This window comes from Anguilla anguilla, chromosome 1 (genome assembly GCF_013347855.1).
Source record: "Anguilla anguilla isolate fAngAng1 chromosome 1, fAngAng1.pri, whole genome shotgun sequence".
NCBI lineage: Eukaryota > Metazoa > Chordata > Actinopteri > Anguilliformes > Anguillidae > Anguilla > Anguilla anguilla.
In genome coordinates this window covers 25,576,438-25,595,548 of record NC_049201.1, presented here as the reverse complement: position 1 = coordinate 25,595,548, position 19,111 = coordinate 25,576,438, and the positions used below count along the sequence as shown (strand labels likewise).

At 41.8% G+C, this 19,111-nt stretch overlaps 2 protein-coding genes across 8 annotated transcripts in view; one reads left to right on the top strand and one right to left on the bottom strand.

The window, feature by feature from the left end:
• The first annotated feature begins 68 nt into the window (after positions 1–68).
• On the top strand, positions 69–16,034 carry khk (ketohexokinase). 7 transcript variants are annotated; one of them, XM_035404530.1, is made up of 8 exons: positions 70–332; positions 1,486–1,602; positions 3,356–3,490; positions 5,860–5,932; positions 6,890–7,036; positions 7,963–8,051; positions 8,746–8,903; positions 12,176–16,034. In XM_035404530.1, the coding sequence occupies exons 1-8, from the start codon at positions 241–243 to the stop codon at positions 12,271–12,273; spliced, it is 909 nt and encodes a 302-aa protein (XP_035260421.1). In that variant the 5' UTR covers positions 70–240; the 3' UTR covers positions 12,274–16,034. The 7 variants fall into 7 exon arrangements, with proteins under 7 accessions (XP_035260438.1, XP_035260421.1, XP_035260429.1 ...); XM_035404519.1 differs by lacking the exon at positions 3,356–3,490 and adding an exon at positions 2,900–3,034 and having other exon boundaries at positions 71–332; XM_035404575.1 differs by lacking the exon at positions 70–332 and adding an exon at positions 355–1,372.
• emilin1b (elastin microfibril interfacer 1b) overlaps positions 16,004–19,111 on the bottom strand; it is a 29,857-nt gene continuing 26,749 nt past the window's right edge. The window contains exon 8 of the mRNA XM_035404472.1: positions 16,004–18,161. Within this exon, the coding sequence (XP_035260363.1) occupies positions 17,839–18,161 (323 nt within the window). The 3' untranslated portion in view covers positions 16,004–17,838. The remainder of the gene's footprint in view (positions 18,162–19,111) is intronic.

Genomic DNA, 19,111 nt, shown 5'->3' with positions numbered 1-19,111 from the left:
CAAATGGCTTTGCAAATCCAGCGCGTAACTTCGGAATCTTCCGGAGTACTCCGGAATACCTTCGTTGCGCAGCCATGTTGAATGCCGACTTCAGAGGCGAGTCGAGTCGGACTCGAACCGTTGTTTGGCACACACGTGCCCCGTTTGTAGTTCAAAGACTAGATGCAGCATGAGCATGACACAGGCAACTTTGTTGTTCAAAGTCCAAACGACGTCCGTTAGCTGTTATATGAAGGCAGCATGGGAGACAAAAAGATTTTGTGCATCGGATTAGTATGTTTGGACATCATCAATGTTGTGGACAAGTACCCGGAAGAGGACACGGACAGCAGGTTGGTGAGGTGACCCGTTTGCATAATTCGTAAAGTTGAACTGTAGGCTAGTAATGCAATAGCCGAATGAAGCCAGGGTAGTGTTAATGCCTAATTAGTGCACATTTGGAGTGGTAGCAGCTCGACTGGAGCAATGAATGAATTATGTAGCAGCATGTGTTTAGCATAGGCTATGAGAAAGTCATAGTGTATGCTTCTTTTATAGTTGTTATGAAACCAGTTATTCATTTTACGCTGAACAAAATAACTACACTGAATGCTATCGACGTGTTTTACTTTCACTTGAGAAACAGCTAGCAGCTCGTTAGTTTCTTTCCTGCTGAGCTAGCAACTGAATTTAACCACCAGGCAAAGAAATACATCGAAAGAATATTTCAGCATCAGCATAAGCAAGAGTTTTATGTGGCCTATTATTATTATTATTATTATTATTATTCAGTGTTCCATCATTAAGTGCATAATGGTAGATCCAGGATGCAAATGTTTTGTTATGTTTTGCCTTCAATATAACGATCACTATTGCGACATTCTGCAGCAGTCTTAGGCATCTGTTTGCCCACGTTTGGTGGGCGTGCCAGGGGCGTTATGGTACCGAAAGTTGTCGCAGGCTATAAGAATCCGTATCGCATTGAAGGCTTGCCCAGTCGCCTTATCAGCAGCCATAGTAATAGCCTTTGGACGTTCAGTACAGAACTGTTTCAGTTTATTAATTTTATTTTAAATTGACTTATAATTCTAGTCTACAAGTAGCTCTGTGTTCCAGATTAATTAATGATTTTATCTGGCATATGTGTAGTTATGTGTCCCAGTTCTAATGAAAGCTCAAGGGATATACCAGCTTATTACTGAGGTAATTCTAGGCGTACAGCATGCAGTTCAAAACACGCAGTGATGCTTGTATGCAGGGAAGCATAGGATAAGATGCCCCCTGCCTGTTGTTATTTGCCTGCAACTTTATGCATATTCATCTTGTATTTTTTAAATTGCACATCCAAAAGCAGTGTCTGTTCTACAAAATGTAAGCCTTAACTATAAAAAACGTAAGTATTAATAATTTAACTATATTTACTCACTCGTTTTCATTTGTTTGTGAAATTTGTGCGATGCAGGCTAAGTGATAATGCGATTGGTGTGTTGGCATGTCTGTGTGCAGGTGTTTGTCTCAGCGTTGGCAGAGGGGTGGAAATGCGTCAAACTCGTGCACCGTCCTCTCCATTCTCGGGGCTCCGTGCGCCTTCATGGGGTCTCTTGCACCTGGGCCCGTAGCAGAGTAGGTACAGTCAAAGGTCCTATTGCTTAATCAGTAACGACGACAAAACATTAGCAGAGCCAGGGGTTTCAAAATGGCGGTCCTGGGAAGGCCAAGGTCCACAAAGGAGTCTTAGCGGGACCTTGGAAAAAACTAGAGGCTAAACTGTAAGGCTTCCTGGCTTAAAAAACAAGAAACAAAACAAAAGTGATGGGGGTTGATTGAAACTAGCTGCACATACTGCACTTTTTCTCTGGCTCATGTCTGTGTGAAGCAGACATGTAAAATTCGGATGAAAAGAAGCAGTATCTGACATTATGTGCTTCATAAGAGAATAAATGCTTCTGTACTCTGTTGTGGCAGTGAGTGCTTATAAATGTGATTGGGAATAAAAAATTGGACAGGAAAAAGCATTTACAACATTTATTTTAATGGGCAGATCCTCAGATTTATTGAAGGGATTCTCAAATTTGAGAACCTTTTGAATAAATTTGACCTTTCTTATCACTTTTAATGCTACAGTTTGTACCATTTTACCATTTGTTTTATATAATTAATACAAATTTATATATTTATATATATCTTAATGTACTGCAAATTAATCATTTTAGTACTGCGGCCTGCTAAGCTGTTTAATTCTTAGCATGTCACAGTTTATTTTTGGTGGCTGATGTTGGCCGTTAGACGATGCTATATAAGATTATGAATGCACATGTTGTGAAACAGTGTCCATTAATAATCTTTTTTCTCTGATCCCAGGAAAGGAGCAGAATTAAGATTATAATCAGATTAGAATAAAATTGAGAACAATGGTGATGATTACTGCTGTCAGCGTTGTAACAATGCATACAACGACCTTCTTAAGACCTTTTTTTAATGAAGCAAACAGCATTTCTTTCTTTGTTTTATTCCCAACATGTCTGTGTGTGCCTCTCATTCGGTTCCATCTGACTGAATGGGCTTGATTGCTATTCCTGATGCAGGCTGGTGACTTTGATAAATCAACCACACTACAGGAAGCACTGTCATCCATGTCCTTCTTGCTGTGCCCATCCAGATCTCTCACGTCTCTCTCACATGACCGTCAAGTCATGGGGCATTGCAGATAATCAATTTTCTTTTATCCCTGGTCTGTTGTTTCTTTCTGTCTTTCTCTTTCACTCACTATTTATCTATCCCCTGTCTTTCTCACTGTTTTTTTCTCTCCTTTGTTCTTTCTCTTTCTGTGTCTCCTCTCATCTCCCTTTCCCTCTCTCTTTGCGTCTCCGTCTCCTCCTCTCCCTGCTTCTCCCCGTCTGTCGGGAACGTCGGTCCGTAGCTTCGTGCTCGCAGACTTCTGCAGGTACGACATCGACGTGTCTCTCCTGGCCGAGCGGGCCGAGTGCTCGTTCCCCGCCTCCGTGGTGATCAGCAACGTGCGGACTGGCAGCCGCACCATCCTCCACATGAACAGGTTCGTGCGGGCGTGGCCCGGGGCTGTGGCGGGGGTACGGCTATCGCGTCGCCCCTCGTCCGGACACGGCTCAGCTTGGAGTCGTGGGTTTGTCAGGGGGCCCTCTCTCTCTCTCTCTCTCTCTCTCACTCTCAGGCACGTCGGTTTAAAGTCTTAAGCAGAGCAAAACCACCGTTCTTCCCTCTTTCAGGTGACGTCGAGATCAAGCTAACGTTCCACCCTGCACTCCCACCAAAGCTGTCATGGAAATTCGTGTTTTTTTTTTTTAGCGGATTGACTGCTTTTTTGTTTTTTCTGTGTCCCCCCCCCCCCCATCTCCAGTTTCATAACGGCCGATTTTGTGCGTCGTGGGGTGGACATTTCGGGTGTGGCGTGGCAGAAGGAGGGGGAGACCCCGTGTGCTTGCTGTGTGGTGTGTCCCACCAGCGGCACCCGCACAGTCGTTCTCTTTGACACGTAATGCGCGCATGCGGGCGGGGCTAATCCTGGTCAGCTGAGCCATGCCACCGCAGAGACGGGCCTAAGAACCACATGGGAAAAAATGACTCAGATCTTTGCCTCTGGGGCTGCTGACTCGCTTTGCCATTAAAGGTGCTCACAATAAGCAGAGCCTGGATCCTGTAATGTAGGCCATAGACATTGAAGGACCATGAGCATGTGGATGCATGCACTTAGCTTGCAGTCCTAAACTGCCCACTTTTCTAAATTTGATTTTAGACTTTATCAAAACCTCCCTCTGGCAGCATTACTGTATTGGTAGAGCTTGGGAAGCAGCCATTTTGTGCCAAAAGTTACTGGCCTGGGAAAATTCAAAAGTTGACTATTAGTCCATCTAGCACGTTCCTGGAGATTTATCATCCTGTAGGTTTTCATTTCATACCCTAATTAGGCACACCTATTTCTGCTAATTAGCAGCTCAATGAGATCTCTAGCTGTTGAATGAGGTGTGCTTTGTTAGGGCTGGAGTGAAAACCTTCAGGATGGTAGATCTCCAGGAACAGGGTTGGGAACCACTGATCAAGCAGTACTGTGGTAGTCTCACCAGACATGTCTTTGTGCATTTAGTGCTCGGCCTGTGCATGTAACTGTAAGCTTGTGGGGTGTATTTTCCTTAGTAATGTGATTGTACTAGAGGATATTCTAATGTGATCCAGGAAAACATGTTTAGACTGGTCTCTGCTGTGGCATCACGCTAATTTATGCTTAGAAATGAAAATTTCACGTTAAATTAAACATCCGTATAAAATCATCGTTAAATAAAGCTTCCTATCCCTTCCTGCATGCTTCATCGTCAGATCAGTTACTCCAATGATAGGAAGAGTGTTTCAATGTGAATGGACAAACACAAGAATTTACAGCGCCTTGACTTCCATTTAAATCCCTTTCATACTGTGTATGTTTTCTGTACTTAATTGTGTAACCATTATAATTACAATTACCCAATTTACAAGATAAGGGGTAACAGGCATTGGTTTATTTGACTCATCCACTAGTCAAAGTATATTCAAAATGCTATATGCCTATCCACAATACAGTCAAGTATTGTCACTGTATTGTTGTTAAGCATACACAAGTATATATATATTTTTTAAATTCTGTATTTAATTAAAAGTTAATAGTCAGCAGGCGTATTCAAAGAATCAAGGACTAGGGCCTATCTCTTCTGCTGTAATTTTAATGATAAAAAGTGAGGATGATTAGCAGTTAATATGATAATTTTGAAACAAGTTGCTTCATAATGAAAGAAATGTGGGTAATTATTGATTAATTTAAAATGAGGCAGAGTAATTGCTGAGATAATTGAGGCTTGTGAATGAGACGTATTTACAATGTTGCTTGATTGTGGCAAACCAAACATTGGATGAAACTGATATATCACTTCCCATTAAAATATGACAGCCCATTACAAATTATAATTTCAGTTTCATTGTACTCAAAACATTAATGGTCATGAAATAATTCCTTTAGTTGATGCTAACAATACTAAGGAAATGTAGAAGTTGAAATATTAACCTTCTTTGTATGCAGAAATTGCCAATGACCTAGCATTTTGGAATATAGGCCATCGCTAGTGTGTGTTTAATTCCGAATGGGTGCAAAGTGGAGTGGAGGAATTCCGCGTTGAGGAAAGTCTTTGATTATGTGCTGTAAAGAAAGTCAGCAAATTAAGCACAGACAAAGCAGTTTTAGCCAGATGTTGAATAAAACAGTTGCATAGATGAGAGGACGTCTGTGTGTAACTTTCTAGCTGATTGGTTATCCAGTAAGAGACAAAACGCACAGACACCTGGCCTGCCCCATTCAACCTGGAATCATCAATCAAATAAAATGGGACTAAGGTGGCAGGACGCCAGGAAACTAACCATTTCAAGAAGTAGATCTCCTTCGTTTCCATTTGGCACCAATACTTGGATACGTCAGTCTGTCTTATCCCTATTTCATTTGCTCTGAATTAAACCCTGAAAAGTCTTGGGATCTGCTGGTGCTCCACACTCATTAAACAGGACTCGCAGTACATTAGGTGAAATTACACACGCAAGCATATAAACACCGGCCCCCTGGAAAGCACCACATACCTTTACATATCCTTAAATACCCATATGTACCCTGTTTATATGTGTATGTAATACAGTGCCTTCAGCTCTTAATTGAACAGAAAAATTTGAATTTCCAATCGTAATTACGCTTAATCTGAATCCACAAACCTGGGGGAAATATCTCAGTGATTATGTCCTTGATATTAGGGGACAGCTTATTTTGTTGGAAGATTGCCTCTATTACCTCATCGGATTTCTAGTCGTGTTAACTTTCTTTTTTTCTTTCAGAAACCTGCCAGATGTTTCGGCAGAAGACTTCTCCAGGGTGGATCTGAGCCAGTACAAGTGGATCCACTGGGAGGTGAGAGCCCGGGGGCATTCTTCAATTTAGGAAAACAAAAAAAAAGGGACTTGCAAAACCATTTTCTGACAGAGGTCATTTCAAAGTGCTTGATTGTTTTTGGTGTTGAGAGCTTTTTGGTGATCACCTTGAAAGCCTTCATCCCCCAAATTTTATATAAACCACGTGTTCATAAATTGATAAACCAGGTTTTATTTCTGACTGTTTGGGGATTGGATTGTGGTTGAAAGAGCTGATCATGGAACCGCAGTCCACAGATATATAACGTATTACAGAGCTTACAGGACTGGGGACCATGAAGGGAGTCCCAGGGGCTCCTCTGTAAAGTGGATAATTTTCCTATTTAAGCATATCTTGGCTGTGTCTGAATCAGCACACTTGCCTACTATTGATCATATTTGTTGAGTACACTGAAGGAGAAAGTTGTTAAAAAGGCAGAATTTTCTCTAAATATGGTGTAGTTAAAATCCCAAGACGAGGTAGTTATTTCTGGGGTTTTGCTGAGTATTTTTGAAAGCATACTGTACATTTCAAGCAGTAAACAACCTTTTTGGCCCCATAGATATGATGTGCAGCTTTGCTTTAAAAATGTGACATAGCTTCGCTGACATTTCCCTTCAACAACAGCCATGACACCTGAGCAAGGTTGGAACGTCTTTCGACACTTCCACCGTATGGTTGAAAAATAGCATATAGGATTTTTTTCTCGTACTGCCCATCGTGTACTAAAACATACGCAGTAAACAGCGCACAGTAGTATGCTTAGTAGAGAGTGAATACTTTGAGGACACAGTAGTTTGGAGGCTGATTCGGTCACAGCCCTTGTCTATATTCCCATGCTTACTACATTACAAATTAGACTTTCAGATACAAGAACCACGTCTCTGATTTACACATCATTGGTAATCGTCCTTGGCTGAATGGCCTTGTGCTGTTGCCGCATTGGTTGATTGGCAGGGTCGGAATGCGGAGGAGCAAGTGAAAATGATCCAGCGGGTGGAGCATTACAACAGCACGCTACCAGAGGACAAGAGGATCACCATCTCCGTGGAGATAGAAAAGACCAGGGAGCCATTGTACCAGCTATTTCCATATGGAGATGTGGTATGAGCTGCTGTCTCTGTCTTTTTTTCTTTTTCTTTCTTTCTTTTGATCCTTTTTCATTTTTTCTTTTTTTTTCAGTTGTGGGCTTAGTGTGATTCTTGCTTAAATGATACTTAAAATTATGAATAAATACTTTAAGTGATTATTACTTAACACACAAATGTATCTAATAACATTACGTTAGATTTTATTTCGTCAGTAAAGCTATGGCTAAGTCTTAAGCTGGAGAGGCAGTGAGGCATGATTACAAGAGATACAATTAAGAAGTACAACATCAAGATACAAGTGCTACATGAAAGTGCTACTAAATTGGGGGAAGCTCTGCAGAAGTGTAGAGTCATTTTAGTCAAGGCAGAGTCTGTAGAGATGTGTCTTCAGACCACAATGGAAAATAGGCAGTGACTAAGCAGTTTGTTGAGGAATGAGAAGTCCGTTCCACCACTGGCGAGCTCGGGTGGAAAATCATTGAAATGGAGGACAAGAATTGCAAGTTGCCTTGCTGCAGCTGAGCGGAGTGGTTGAGTGTAGTGCTGAATTATGTCCTGCAGGTAGGAAGGGGCTGTCCTGTTGGCTGCAGTGTATGCCAAAGTCTGAACTTTGAGCCTGACCTTGGCAGCGTCCTGCAGCCAATAACGATTATCGCTACCATGTGGCGTCTTGCCTTTCTGTTCATCTTTTTTTCTTGAAGTGTACCTGATGTGGAAGTAAACATCCAAACTGCAGAGGCCACTTGCAACATTTCTGGGGATAAAAAAACATCACCCCTGTTATGTGTTCCTAAGACAGCCGGTCAGCAGCAATGCTTTCCAGCTTCCGTGTGATTGACAAAAACACATCGCATAATTACATGGCAGCTGTAGACTTCACAGTTGGTGGAGGTTGTTACTCTGTTTTGCATACTCTTACACCTTGGTTGTTCTGTGCAGGTGTTTGTCAGTAAGGATGTGGCCAGACACTTTGGGTTCCAGACTGCAGCAGATGCACTGAGGGGTCTCTATGGTAGAGTGAAGAAGGGGTAAGAAAATCGAATGAGTCTGTGAAAAGAGAAACTGAAAAAAATCATTATGTGAATATATAAAAATGCCCCTCAACCATGAAATCCACAATGGGCTACATTTGTTATCTTTATTTCTACATGGTTAAGTGTCAAATGTATTTCTGTCTTGGAGATGTCTTCATGATTTCGGTTCTCATTGACAGATAGCTAAATGTGACTGGTTTGAATTAATTAAGTAATCGCTTATGGGGGGTCTTGACAAAAATCAGCGCAGTTCAGCTCAAGGTTGTTGAATGTACCTACCAATGGCCATTAGGGGGAGCTGGTTCCACACAGATTGGGAAAGCCTTGTTTTTTATTTCAAACACAAAGAGCCAGGGCAACCAATGTAATACAGACAGATATGATGTATTAAGGAATGAACTATTAATTTAATGGGCGCATTATAAAGATGTTACTTGTTTTAAGGTTTTTAAGGTGCCAGTTTATTTGAAATAATGGTATGTTGTTTAGGCAGCACCACACTGCTTTTAAAATCTTAAACTCCTGACTGCATATGGATATAATTCTGGATGAAATTCTGGGCACGGGTACTGTGAACTAATTGCGTCTACTGTTTGTACTGTTTGTCATATTGTACTCCTGATCTGACAACCCTTTACGATCAGTGAAATCCCTTTTTTATTTTTTGTTCTTCCATTCTTCCCTGAAGGGCGGTGCTGATCTGCGCCTGGGCGGAGAAAGGGGCGGATGCCATGGGCCCAGACGGAGCGGTCGTCCACTCGGACGCCTTCCCTCCGGAGGCCCTCGTGGACACGCTCGGGGCAGGCGACACCTTCAACGCGTCCGTCATCTTCACCCTCTCCCACGGTGAGTGCACTGCCGTACATCCGCCCGCCAGACTCGGGTGCTGATCGGTTTCGTCTGCGAGTCTCAGAATGGTTACTAGGTTACTAACCAACACCACTCGCAAGCTGCATTTGGGCGGCAGTGTAGCGCAATGGGGTATTGTAACCTAATGGTCACGGGTTCAGTTCCCAGGAAGGACACTGCCGTTGTGCCCTTGAGCAAGGTACTGAACCTGTATTACTTCAGAGAAATACTGTGGCAAAATACTGAGACAAAAAGGAATCCAACTGAGACTTCCAATGTGAAATGATTCTTGGAAAAGGTCTAGTTGCAGCACACATAAATGACAAAGGCTGAGAACTAATTTGTTCTTACACTCAGGCTTAATCCATGGGGAACAGGGAACTGATGTTTTGACGTCATCTGACGTCTTCCTCAGAGTTACCTGGACATTCTAAAGAGCCCATATGTATAGCCAAGTGGAAAATTGAGAAATTTGTCGTTTATTGTGCTTCAACTCCTTTCCAAGAATCAGTCCACCTTGGATGTCTCTCCTGTATTCCTTTTTGTTATAATATTACAGTATTGTACTCTAACGCCAGAAATTGGAAAGCAGAAAATGTGTTTATTTGTTTCTAATATGCTTCTTAATTTTAAAGTTACATCCATGGATGCAAGGTATTGTGATCTGTAAATCACTGCTGCTGCATTTAAAGCAAGAAGTATTCAGCTGTAGTATTCACTGAGTACACATTAGAACGCAGCCATGCCTGCAACATGATTTCTTGTATCCAGGGGCCTCAGCATAAATTGCGCGTGCACCGAAATCCTGAATCGCAGAGGCCAAAAAAGCTGTGATTTATAAACCTCGACATGACGTGAGAGTGTGTGCACCCCCCGGTGCGAGCCGCAGACCGAGCGTACGGACTATTCCTCGCGGGAGCGTGGTTTTATTTTGGACTCGAGTCAAAAGAGAACGTTGCTTGACGGGGCTGAAATATGAAGTCGCTGCAGACGCGAGTGTAAGCCTGGTGCGCAAGCTTTTCGCGCTCGGGGAGTCACGACTGCTCTTCCGTCTGTTGAAAGCTTGTTGTGAGCAGATCTTTAATGCGTTTTTAGAGTACTGGCAGACTTCCTTGCACCTTGAATAATGTCCAAATAGATGAATAGTGAGGTAAACTACAGTACGCCTCCATATAAGGCTAAAAGTCATAAAGTTTGTTCACAAACGAGAGTACCTTTAGAGTAGTGGTAACCAACCCTGTTCCTGGAGGTCTACTGCCCTGTAGGTTTTTACTATAACCCTAACAAAGCACACCTCATTCAACAGCTGGAGATCTTGTTGAGCTGCTAATTAGTAGAATCAGGTGTGCCATATTAGGGTTGAAATGAACACCTACAGGATGGTAGATCTTCAGGAACAGAGCTGGTTAAAAACACTGTTTTAGGGATGTTTGTAATTTATTATCAAAAATACATTTGATTTGTGAAACTTTATTCATTCCTATGCAAGTTATATACATTACGCGTGCACACAAATTAGGAACTGCTCATGTAATCAAATTTCATGTGAAATTGTCATGAATTCTGTAAATGCGGCCTGGCGCCGAATAGAAAGACTGATCGGAGATGAGCATAAAGAGCCGTTTACTTGTTTTGGGTGCGTTGCTCATAAATGTTTGATGGTTGTTGTAATCATAGAGGAAAACCCACACCCTTTAAGTAATCCCAGAGTCAAAGTCCCTGGAGTGAGCGCACAGAGGCCTGCTTAGATGTGATTTCATCGGCTGTGTTTCCATGACATTGACCGCCTGAAGGCATACAAACAGGTGGAGTTTCGAGAGAAGGAAGTACCCGGTCTCAGCGGTCTGAACACGACCTACGCTTGTGATAGTGCGGGCCGACGCCCCGCCCGTTAGATCACAGAGAAGGGCGCAGTTTAAAAAAAATTCAATTTACTTGTTTAAAAATCTGGAATGAGAAAGCGCATTGATATTATTCATCAAAATTCTTTGCACTGAACGTCCTTCAGCAACCTGCAGTTAATAGCATTGACTGGCCTGTTGGCACTCGTAATACAACCACAGTTTCTGGAATCTACACCCACAAGCAATCACAAGCATTTTGAAATAATTTTGAAAAAATGAAATACTTTTTTATCAGCGGTCTTTGCCGCGACTCCTGCTATTGATTTGAGAGAGTGCCGGCAAGAATGTGGTCTTCTTCGAAACATGTGATGTCAAATGCCACTTCTTATCGCACTTTAGTTTGCAAGTCAAGCACACGCAGACACGAGTCGGAGGAAGACCCTTAACGTACAGCTCAACGGCTGTACTTTCGGGTGCCTGATCGACCAGTGGATATCGCTAGTGCCGATGAGACAGTTACACCAGCTGACTGAAGCCCTCCCGTCTAGATGGCACACCCTGTTGTGCATAACCCTATGGGACTGCTGGCCACAGTTGGCACTGTCATGGTCCGGAATCTGTGTGGAACTAGCGACCCTTAATGGCTGCTGACCGCAGTGCCCGTTCACACACAAGAACAGGACCATAACGGGATTCCCCCAATTGCCAGCATGCAGCCCCCCGTCTATCAATTTATAAATTGATAGACGGGGGGGCGACATAGCTCAGGAGGTAAGACCGATTGTCTGGCAGTCGGAGGGTTGCCAGTTCAAACCCCACCCTGGGCGTGTCGAAGTGTCCTTGACCAAGACACCTAACCCCTAACCCCTAACCCCTAACTGCTCTGGCGAATGAGAGGCATCAATTGTAAAGCGCTTTGGATAAAAGTGCTATATAAATGCAGTCCATTTACCATTTACCATAAAGGTGGGCAAGGGCCCATCCTTCATTACTTCGTTTTCATATGCCACATTTTGCCTCGTCGGAATCAGTCCACTGTACTTCCTCTTATGCAATGTACTAAACCTGAGTCAAATATGTATTTGTTTTGGATTCAAATACTTCTCTACACTTTACTGACCTTGTCTGATGTATTGGAACCAATGAAATACTCTCAAAAAGTGCAAACCCTGCCTTCTGGTCATATTGGCAGGCTCAATTACACCAGAGATGATCAATAGCGCACAGAAAAGTATTTGAATCCAAAACAAATACATATTTGACCCAGGCATGCAATGTACTCTAGCCAGTGAGAGGTGGGCTCAAAGTTGGATGTTTTTGGGTCCGTGTGGGACGTTGCATTTTAAAAATTTCTGCAGTTTATCCGTGGGTAAGTTTTTGACTGTGGTAGAAATGACCCCATTCTCACCTTTACTGTCAAAACAGGGAAAAGCCTGCAGGAGGCGCTGTCGTTCGGCTGCCAGGTCGCTGGGAGGAAGTGCGGTGTCCATGGATACGATGACATCGTGCCACAGAAACAGTAAAGAAGCAGGCTGGTGAAGGCAATCAAGCTGGAAACAACCATAGGACAAGTGCTACAAAGACTGGTTAGCATTTGTGGATGTGAAAAAGACCCAACGTGGCAACCCACATGACATTAGTTGCAGACAAATGATATATTACAAAAAAAAATGTTTTCGTTGAAATTACGAAAACAAAACATAAAAAAATGTTAAGGTATAAAACGGTTCTGTTTTCGAAACTATACTCCATCTGTCAGATTAACTTGTTATAATAATGTCTTTACCTTAAATTGTACATTCAGAGCGTCTGTTTAACTGATTGTTAATTAATTTAAATTACTAGAAATGATTGCTGCTTGGGTTAACACTGGTTTAAGTGTAAGTGCAATCTGAATTTCTTAATTTTATGTTTACATAAATAATTGACAAGATGAAGTGGGGTGACTGTACTATCCATCAGTCGTTTATCTCTGTGGCTTACTGTGTACAATGAGATTCACATTTGCACTTACTTATTCAGCAGACATGATCTGCCCAGAACCATTTACATGAAGTATGATAGAGGATTTTCTGTGAAATAATGGTTTTGCCACTGATACCAGATTCAATGGCGAACTTAATATTCCTAGCAACTAGCAATCGTAGGCACAGCACCGAGAAAAGTTCAGTTCCAAGGAGCCACATTTTAACATTAACAGTAGACACAAGGCTGGTTCTGTTCGAATGACTTATGTCTTTACAAATGGGAGGTTAAAATCCTAGTTGAACTCTCCGAATTCTCAGCTGGATTCGTGCAGTAGGAATTTCTTTCCCGAGCGGCGGTAGGCGTTCATTAGCATGCCTGTGCCGCTTTTAGCTCGTCTCCACGGCCGCGCGCTGGAACAGGTTCGCGCGGTAGCCGATGATTTGTCGGCAGTCGGCGGCTGCGGTCGGCCGCGCCGTATCCAGCCGCAGTTTGTTTACGGCAGGCCAGCGCATCCAGCCCTCCACAGATGTGTTGATAATACTTGGCGCTGCTGAAATGGAGAGAGATAAACAGGATATTTGCCACTCTCCCTCCCTGTCCTAGGCAGATGCAGCTGTCCAGTCCCCATACCACTGCGCCCCAGAGCTTAAAAAAAAAAAACCACACAAGTGTTTGATTAAGAATTTGAAATGCAATTCAAAGAACACATTTCAAACTGATGAACCTCACTCTAGATTTGACTGGAAAGAAGAGAAAAAAACATTCCTTGCTGCAGTGTTGCATAAATACCTTTCTGAAATAGTGTGAATTTGCACTAGTTTGCTTATTTAACTTTTGCACCTGGCTGAAGTAGTTTTATGTGTTCTCTGACTTTACAGTGCAGCATTAAAACTGTTACCATGAGTTGGAAACACAAAGGAAAACATGATAAACTTGATTTCTGCAATGTATGTTTGTATATTGTAAATCAGCTGTCCCCAAACTATAGCCAGCTGCTGAACTTGGTCCTTTAAATCTTTCTGACCAACCCTGCACTACTGCAGTAAGACTATACTACATTTATACTGACTGCACATAGAATAACAGGCAGAGATGCACCTCTACTCCATGCTAACCTTTCTGTAGCACTGTGTTGCCTGTGTTGTGTAAAATAGTGAGGTGTGCAGGCACTTTAGCTGCACTGGAGCTTCTGTAGGTGGCATAGTAGTGACTAGAGAGGCACACTTTTCAACTTCAAAATTGAGAGAAAACCTTATCTTAAATTAAATTGTTAAATAAAAATAAATTAATTAATCTTAAATTAGCATAATAAATTCACTGGAATTACTTTTCAAAACTGATTGTCTGTTATGCAAGAATTTCTCATTTCATTTCAGGTTTTGATCAGGCTTATGTGTTTAAATGGTACATTTAAGAAAACTACTTTTAAAATGCAAGGCCTTTCCACTGACACACTTTAGCAAATATACTGTGCTGTATTCACTGAGTGCATACAGCACATGTTCAAAATCATTGTAATACGGCATGAATTTGATATATGTGTCGAGTAGGAGGTCACTGAAGCTGTATATTTTACAATCAAGCTGCTCTATTAAATCACCAGGCTTTTTTTTCACGTCAAAAATGTGTTTGTCTGTGACATTCTATACTCAGCCATTTTGTCTTTCAGTAGATTCTTGTGTTTGGACAGGCTGAGACACAATAAGGTAGAGCAGAAGCCCTGTGTTTTCATTGCAATCTCAGTTGTCAAATATAGAATAACTTTGGCCCTTTCCAGCTCAGCCACCGTAATAACTCTTCATGATTTGTCCTTTTGACAGTTATTTAGTTGTTCGCATGGACACTGCTTTATGGTGTATATCTGCACTTGCTTAACAGATAAGGAAAGTCAGACTCTTGACCACTGACTGGAAAACATTGTGGAAAATGTGAGTGTGAGTTCCCTGGAGTGAGAAGGATCTAAGAGGGCAGGCAGTTCAATTCCCGATGTGTCGTCTGTGCGCGGGAGTCTGTAGAAGACAGGTCACTGCTGTGCGAAACCGCGAAGACCAGGGACCTCGTAAATTAAAGCTCAGTTTCGCTATTGAAGTGCATCCAGAAATGTTGGTTTTCCCATTTAGACTAGGCCGGCCTTCTGGAAGATTTTTCTTGGCTTGCGACTTTCTGCCCGTAGTTTCAACTCTTCAGAATGTGGACACATCAGCATCATTGACAACAGACGCATTCAAAGCACTTATTTTGATGTATCGCACAGACATATTTTTCTGCTTTGACTTCCATTTTCATGTACTGTAAATGTCCCTGTAAAATACATACGCAGAATATAAACACCAAAAGTTCAAGTTCAGCACAGCCAGTTACACAGCATACTAAGGTTACTTGTCACTTGTGGAAATGATTTCTAATCTAAAAACATTGTGTAGTATTAATTATGAAGTACTGCACTTTTGTCAGCCATTTATAAGTGATGTGTATATTAAAACAGCCTGACAGGTGGCAGCTGTACTTGAGGTCCAGTCTGAGGCTGCTTCCAAATCTACTCCTCTGACACTTCCTGAAACACTTGCTCTTGAAATGTGGGTCAGAATTAAGGACAAATGTTCATTGAATCCAGACTTCAAATTTAGTTATATATATTGTGCTGAAGGTTAGCTCTCGCTTCAAATTGAATTTAAATTTTTGGGGAGGGGCCAATATGTACTTTGTTGGCCCCTCTCCAGCTGCCCCAGTTAGCGATCAGAATCTCCCATTCTTGCGTGTTCCTTCCCCCTGCTCACATGAGTTTGTGCAGAGAGAGAATAAAAGGAAACAAAAGTGAAGTAAGGCTTACAGAAAATATCACAATAGTGAAAATAAAAGAGAATGGGGAAATATGTTCATAGGCCTGTCTGTGTTTATAGTTTCATTGTTAACCCCGCATATGGAGAATCTTGAAAATAACTCACTCATGGATGAAGACTGAGGCACCAGCCATGCGGAAAAAGACTGGTTATTGCGCTCAGCCAGAGCCTTCATGGTGTCCGTACTCGTGGAAAATTCAGTGACATAATTTCCTGCTGGCACTGGCCCTGCATGTATGCCAAAAACAACTTTGCTGGGTTCAGTGCCAGTGTCCACCCTAGCATGAATCAGTTAAGTCAGGGGTTAACTTACCTCATCTGGTTTCTCACTTGCTGATTTTAAAGTGAAAACAAAAGCCAGGAGCCCCTGTGGCCCTCTGGGACCAGGGTTGGCGACTGCCACTTCAGGCTGCTGAAACAAAGCCATACACGTGCTTCAAGGAGCTGTGTAAAATTAAATATCTTTATTTAAACCACACGTGTCGTGTCGCCAATGCACATTTGAAGATAAACTGTGAGCAGTTGTACAAAAAAAATATACAAAAATTTACAGCCACTTTGGATTGCATGCTGAATGAGAACGTCTTTTTTTTAGAACTTCATCTAACAAAACAAATCTTTTAATGAAAGTGATACTCTTAGGCTTTGGACTTTGTTAAATTAATAGTCACACACTAACGTTTCAGACATGAAACCAAATAGAAATGCTGTTGAGATGTACAACTGCCAGAGTGTTAAGTGCTGGGGAAATTTTTGGATGGGGAACTTAATGGATACAGTCAGTAGATTTAAATGTTCATTTGTCAATTCCATATGTGATCATGACTGGTACCATTATTCTGTTGGGTAAAATGACAGGTGTTTGATTCGTTCAGTGTGTTTCGTGTAGTTATGCTGTTTCAGTATAGAGAGAGCATCCTTTTGTGTTTGTTTGAATTCGTCAATCAAAATTTTAGCATAGGCCTATATGAATGACATGCATTTTTACTGCTTTTCAACTACTTTTTGAATAGAGAAAGTATCAGAGCAGTTAATTCCAACAAATTTTCCCTGACAGGAATTCTGACTTAAAGAGTGAACCTCAAAATGACAGGACACAGGACAGGACAGGACAGGAAACTGCATAATGAAGACTCAAGCACATTTTCTGGACCTTATTGCTCTAATCCAGAGGAAGACCTCAGTTTTGGCCTGCTGGTGTTTCTGTGCATCCTCTTGTCATCGTGTAACATTCAAGCCCAGGCATTGGATAAAGGCCAACGTATTCTCCATATACTCCTCTTGCAATTACTAAACCAGATGAAGATGTACTGGAAAAGCCGACGTGTGGCATCTGTTAGGGCTGATATTTATTTCTGGCCATAAAAAAACATTTATACCCACGGCCCCATTAATGAATGAAATTTGTCCTTTTTAATAAAGCAAAAAGCAGTGTTTAAAATAAGCCCCTTACTTGTCATCTTTGGCATTGGTTCAAGAAATTGCAGACCTTCTGGAATATTATCACAACATAGCCAAACTGTATCCTCTGGTTATTTTACTAAAATGCTTTTCGTATAAACCTTTAAATAAAATGTATGCATTTTGTATGTATGCAAAAAAGTTACATCACTGAGGCTAAATCAGCATGATCTTCCACACAGAACAACAGGCCCTGTGTTGTTGTGAACAGAGTTAAGGCACATTAACTGCATAGTTTTATACACTGTCAGCGCGGCTGTGCTGTGGAGTGCCATTCCCAAGTGGAACCACGAGGTAAAACTACAGACTAAAAGTGCACAGAAATATCACTTCCCTGCAATAATTTCAAATCCAACCTCACAAAAATACATTTCTGAACTGTAGAGCTCCACCTTCCACATTGGAAGAAAGTTAGCCACAAGATTTTGACAGCACATCAAGGTCAGGTTTGGTGCGCGTATGATTGTCCATAACTCTTGTCTGAAGTGAAACGCAAAGACACAGATAAACTAGAATAAATCTGCAGTAGCATCTGTTAAAACTTTTATCCCAGCAATGGGAAAGGTACGTCACAGGCAAAGTCTCTGCTCCATATAACTTCTGTTATATCCTGTCTTCAAGCAATTAAGTCTTTCAGTGGCAATAGGGTTTACAAATGAAACCAAGAAAAAAAATGGTGCCATTGTCTTCCTATTGTTTTTTTTTTTGTTTGTAAAGTTATGAATGTAAAAAGTCACTGCATTTAAAAAAGATTTCCCTCCTTAACATGTTTTTATTTTGTATTTATTTAAAAGTTTCTCCTCGTTTTGTGGCTGGTCCTCAGACGTCCTCGTACAACAGCATCCCACTGAAGAAGGTGAGTGGTTCCACGGAGTGGGCCAGCTTGCCCATGACCAGGTCTACGCAGATGGTGTCCCCGACCTGTAGCGGCAGGATGATGTTGAAGACGACCAGGGAGCCTGGCGTGGGCTTGGTCTCGGCCACGGGCTTGTGCTCCAGGCCCTCGGGCTGGTATCCGGCCGAGTCTGCCCGCGCCACGCCGTAGTTGGACTTGGACAGGACCGCCTCGATCTTCTCGTTCTTGCGGCCTGTCAGGACGGCACTGAAGAAGTAGCGCCCGTCTAGCGGGGCCGTGAAGATCCCTAAGGAGGCAGAGGAAGGCGTTGATAATTGGTTAAAAACAAACGGTGAGCATTGTTGGGCCGAATGGCCTGTTCTCGTCATTATGTTAACACAAGGATAAGACTCCTTATAAAAATATTAATTGTCAATAACCCATAACGGTACGTGAAATTACAATTATATTTTTATTGATGTATTTGTTATTTGTTATACTTTTTTTACAGTCTAAGGAATGCCTAACCTTCCATGATAACTATGCCAATCATTCACACAATTCCGATAAATCCATTCCTGAAGCTTATTACACGACTTTGTTGAATTCTCAATTCTGATTTGTCACTTCAGGCATTCTGCGATCAGATATTTCTGTACAGTGACCTCTGCTATGAGTAACAGACCGCTTTAACTTAGAACTCATTCCTTTTCACTCCGCAGGGACCGTAAGAAGTGCCCCAGTGTTCAATTTGATCTTTGTCACTTCAAGAAAATCAGTAAGTCGGCCATCATGAAATCGATGTGGTTCCCCCTGTTCCTTGTCTTTAACATGTATTTCACATTCGGATATAATTTGAATATCAATATTGCATAAGGAAGTAAAGATACTATAAACATTTACTTAATTAAATGGCCACAAATTATCAAATTAAATGCCATATATCTCACCTGTATGCTTTGATCACTGTAATGTGAAATGACAAAGCTGCAAATCCCATGTGCACTTGTGTTGACAAGTAGGTTAAATCTAATTGCTATAAACAGGTATTACTGTATGACTCATGCTTGCTAAACAGTACTGCATCCAGTTAGCTAACGAAAGCTACAACTCAGTCGTATAAGGTTGTACAAAGTCGTACAGAGATTTATAACGACAAAGCAAAAGCTGATTATGGGGAGGAAATGAATATCGATAATACTGACACTGAGGAGAGTGACAGTGAGCCTGAAATACGGAAGCAGTGAAGAAAAAAGT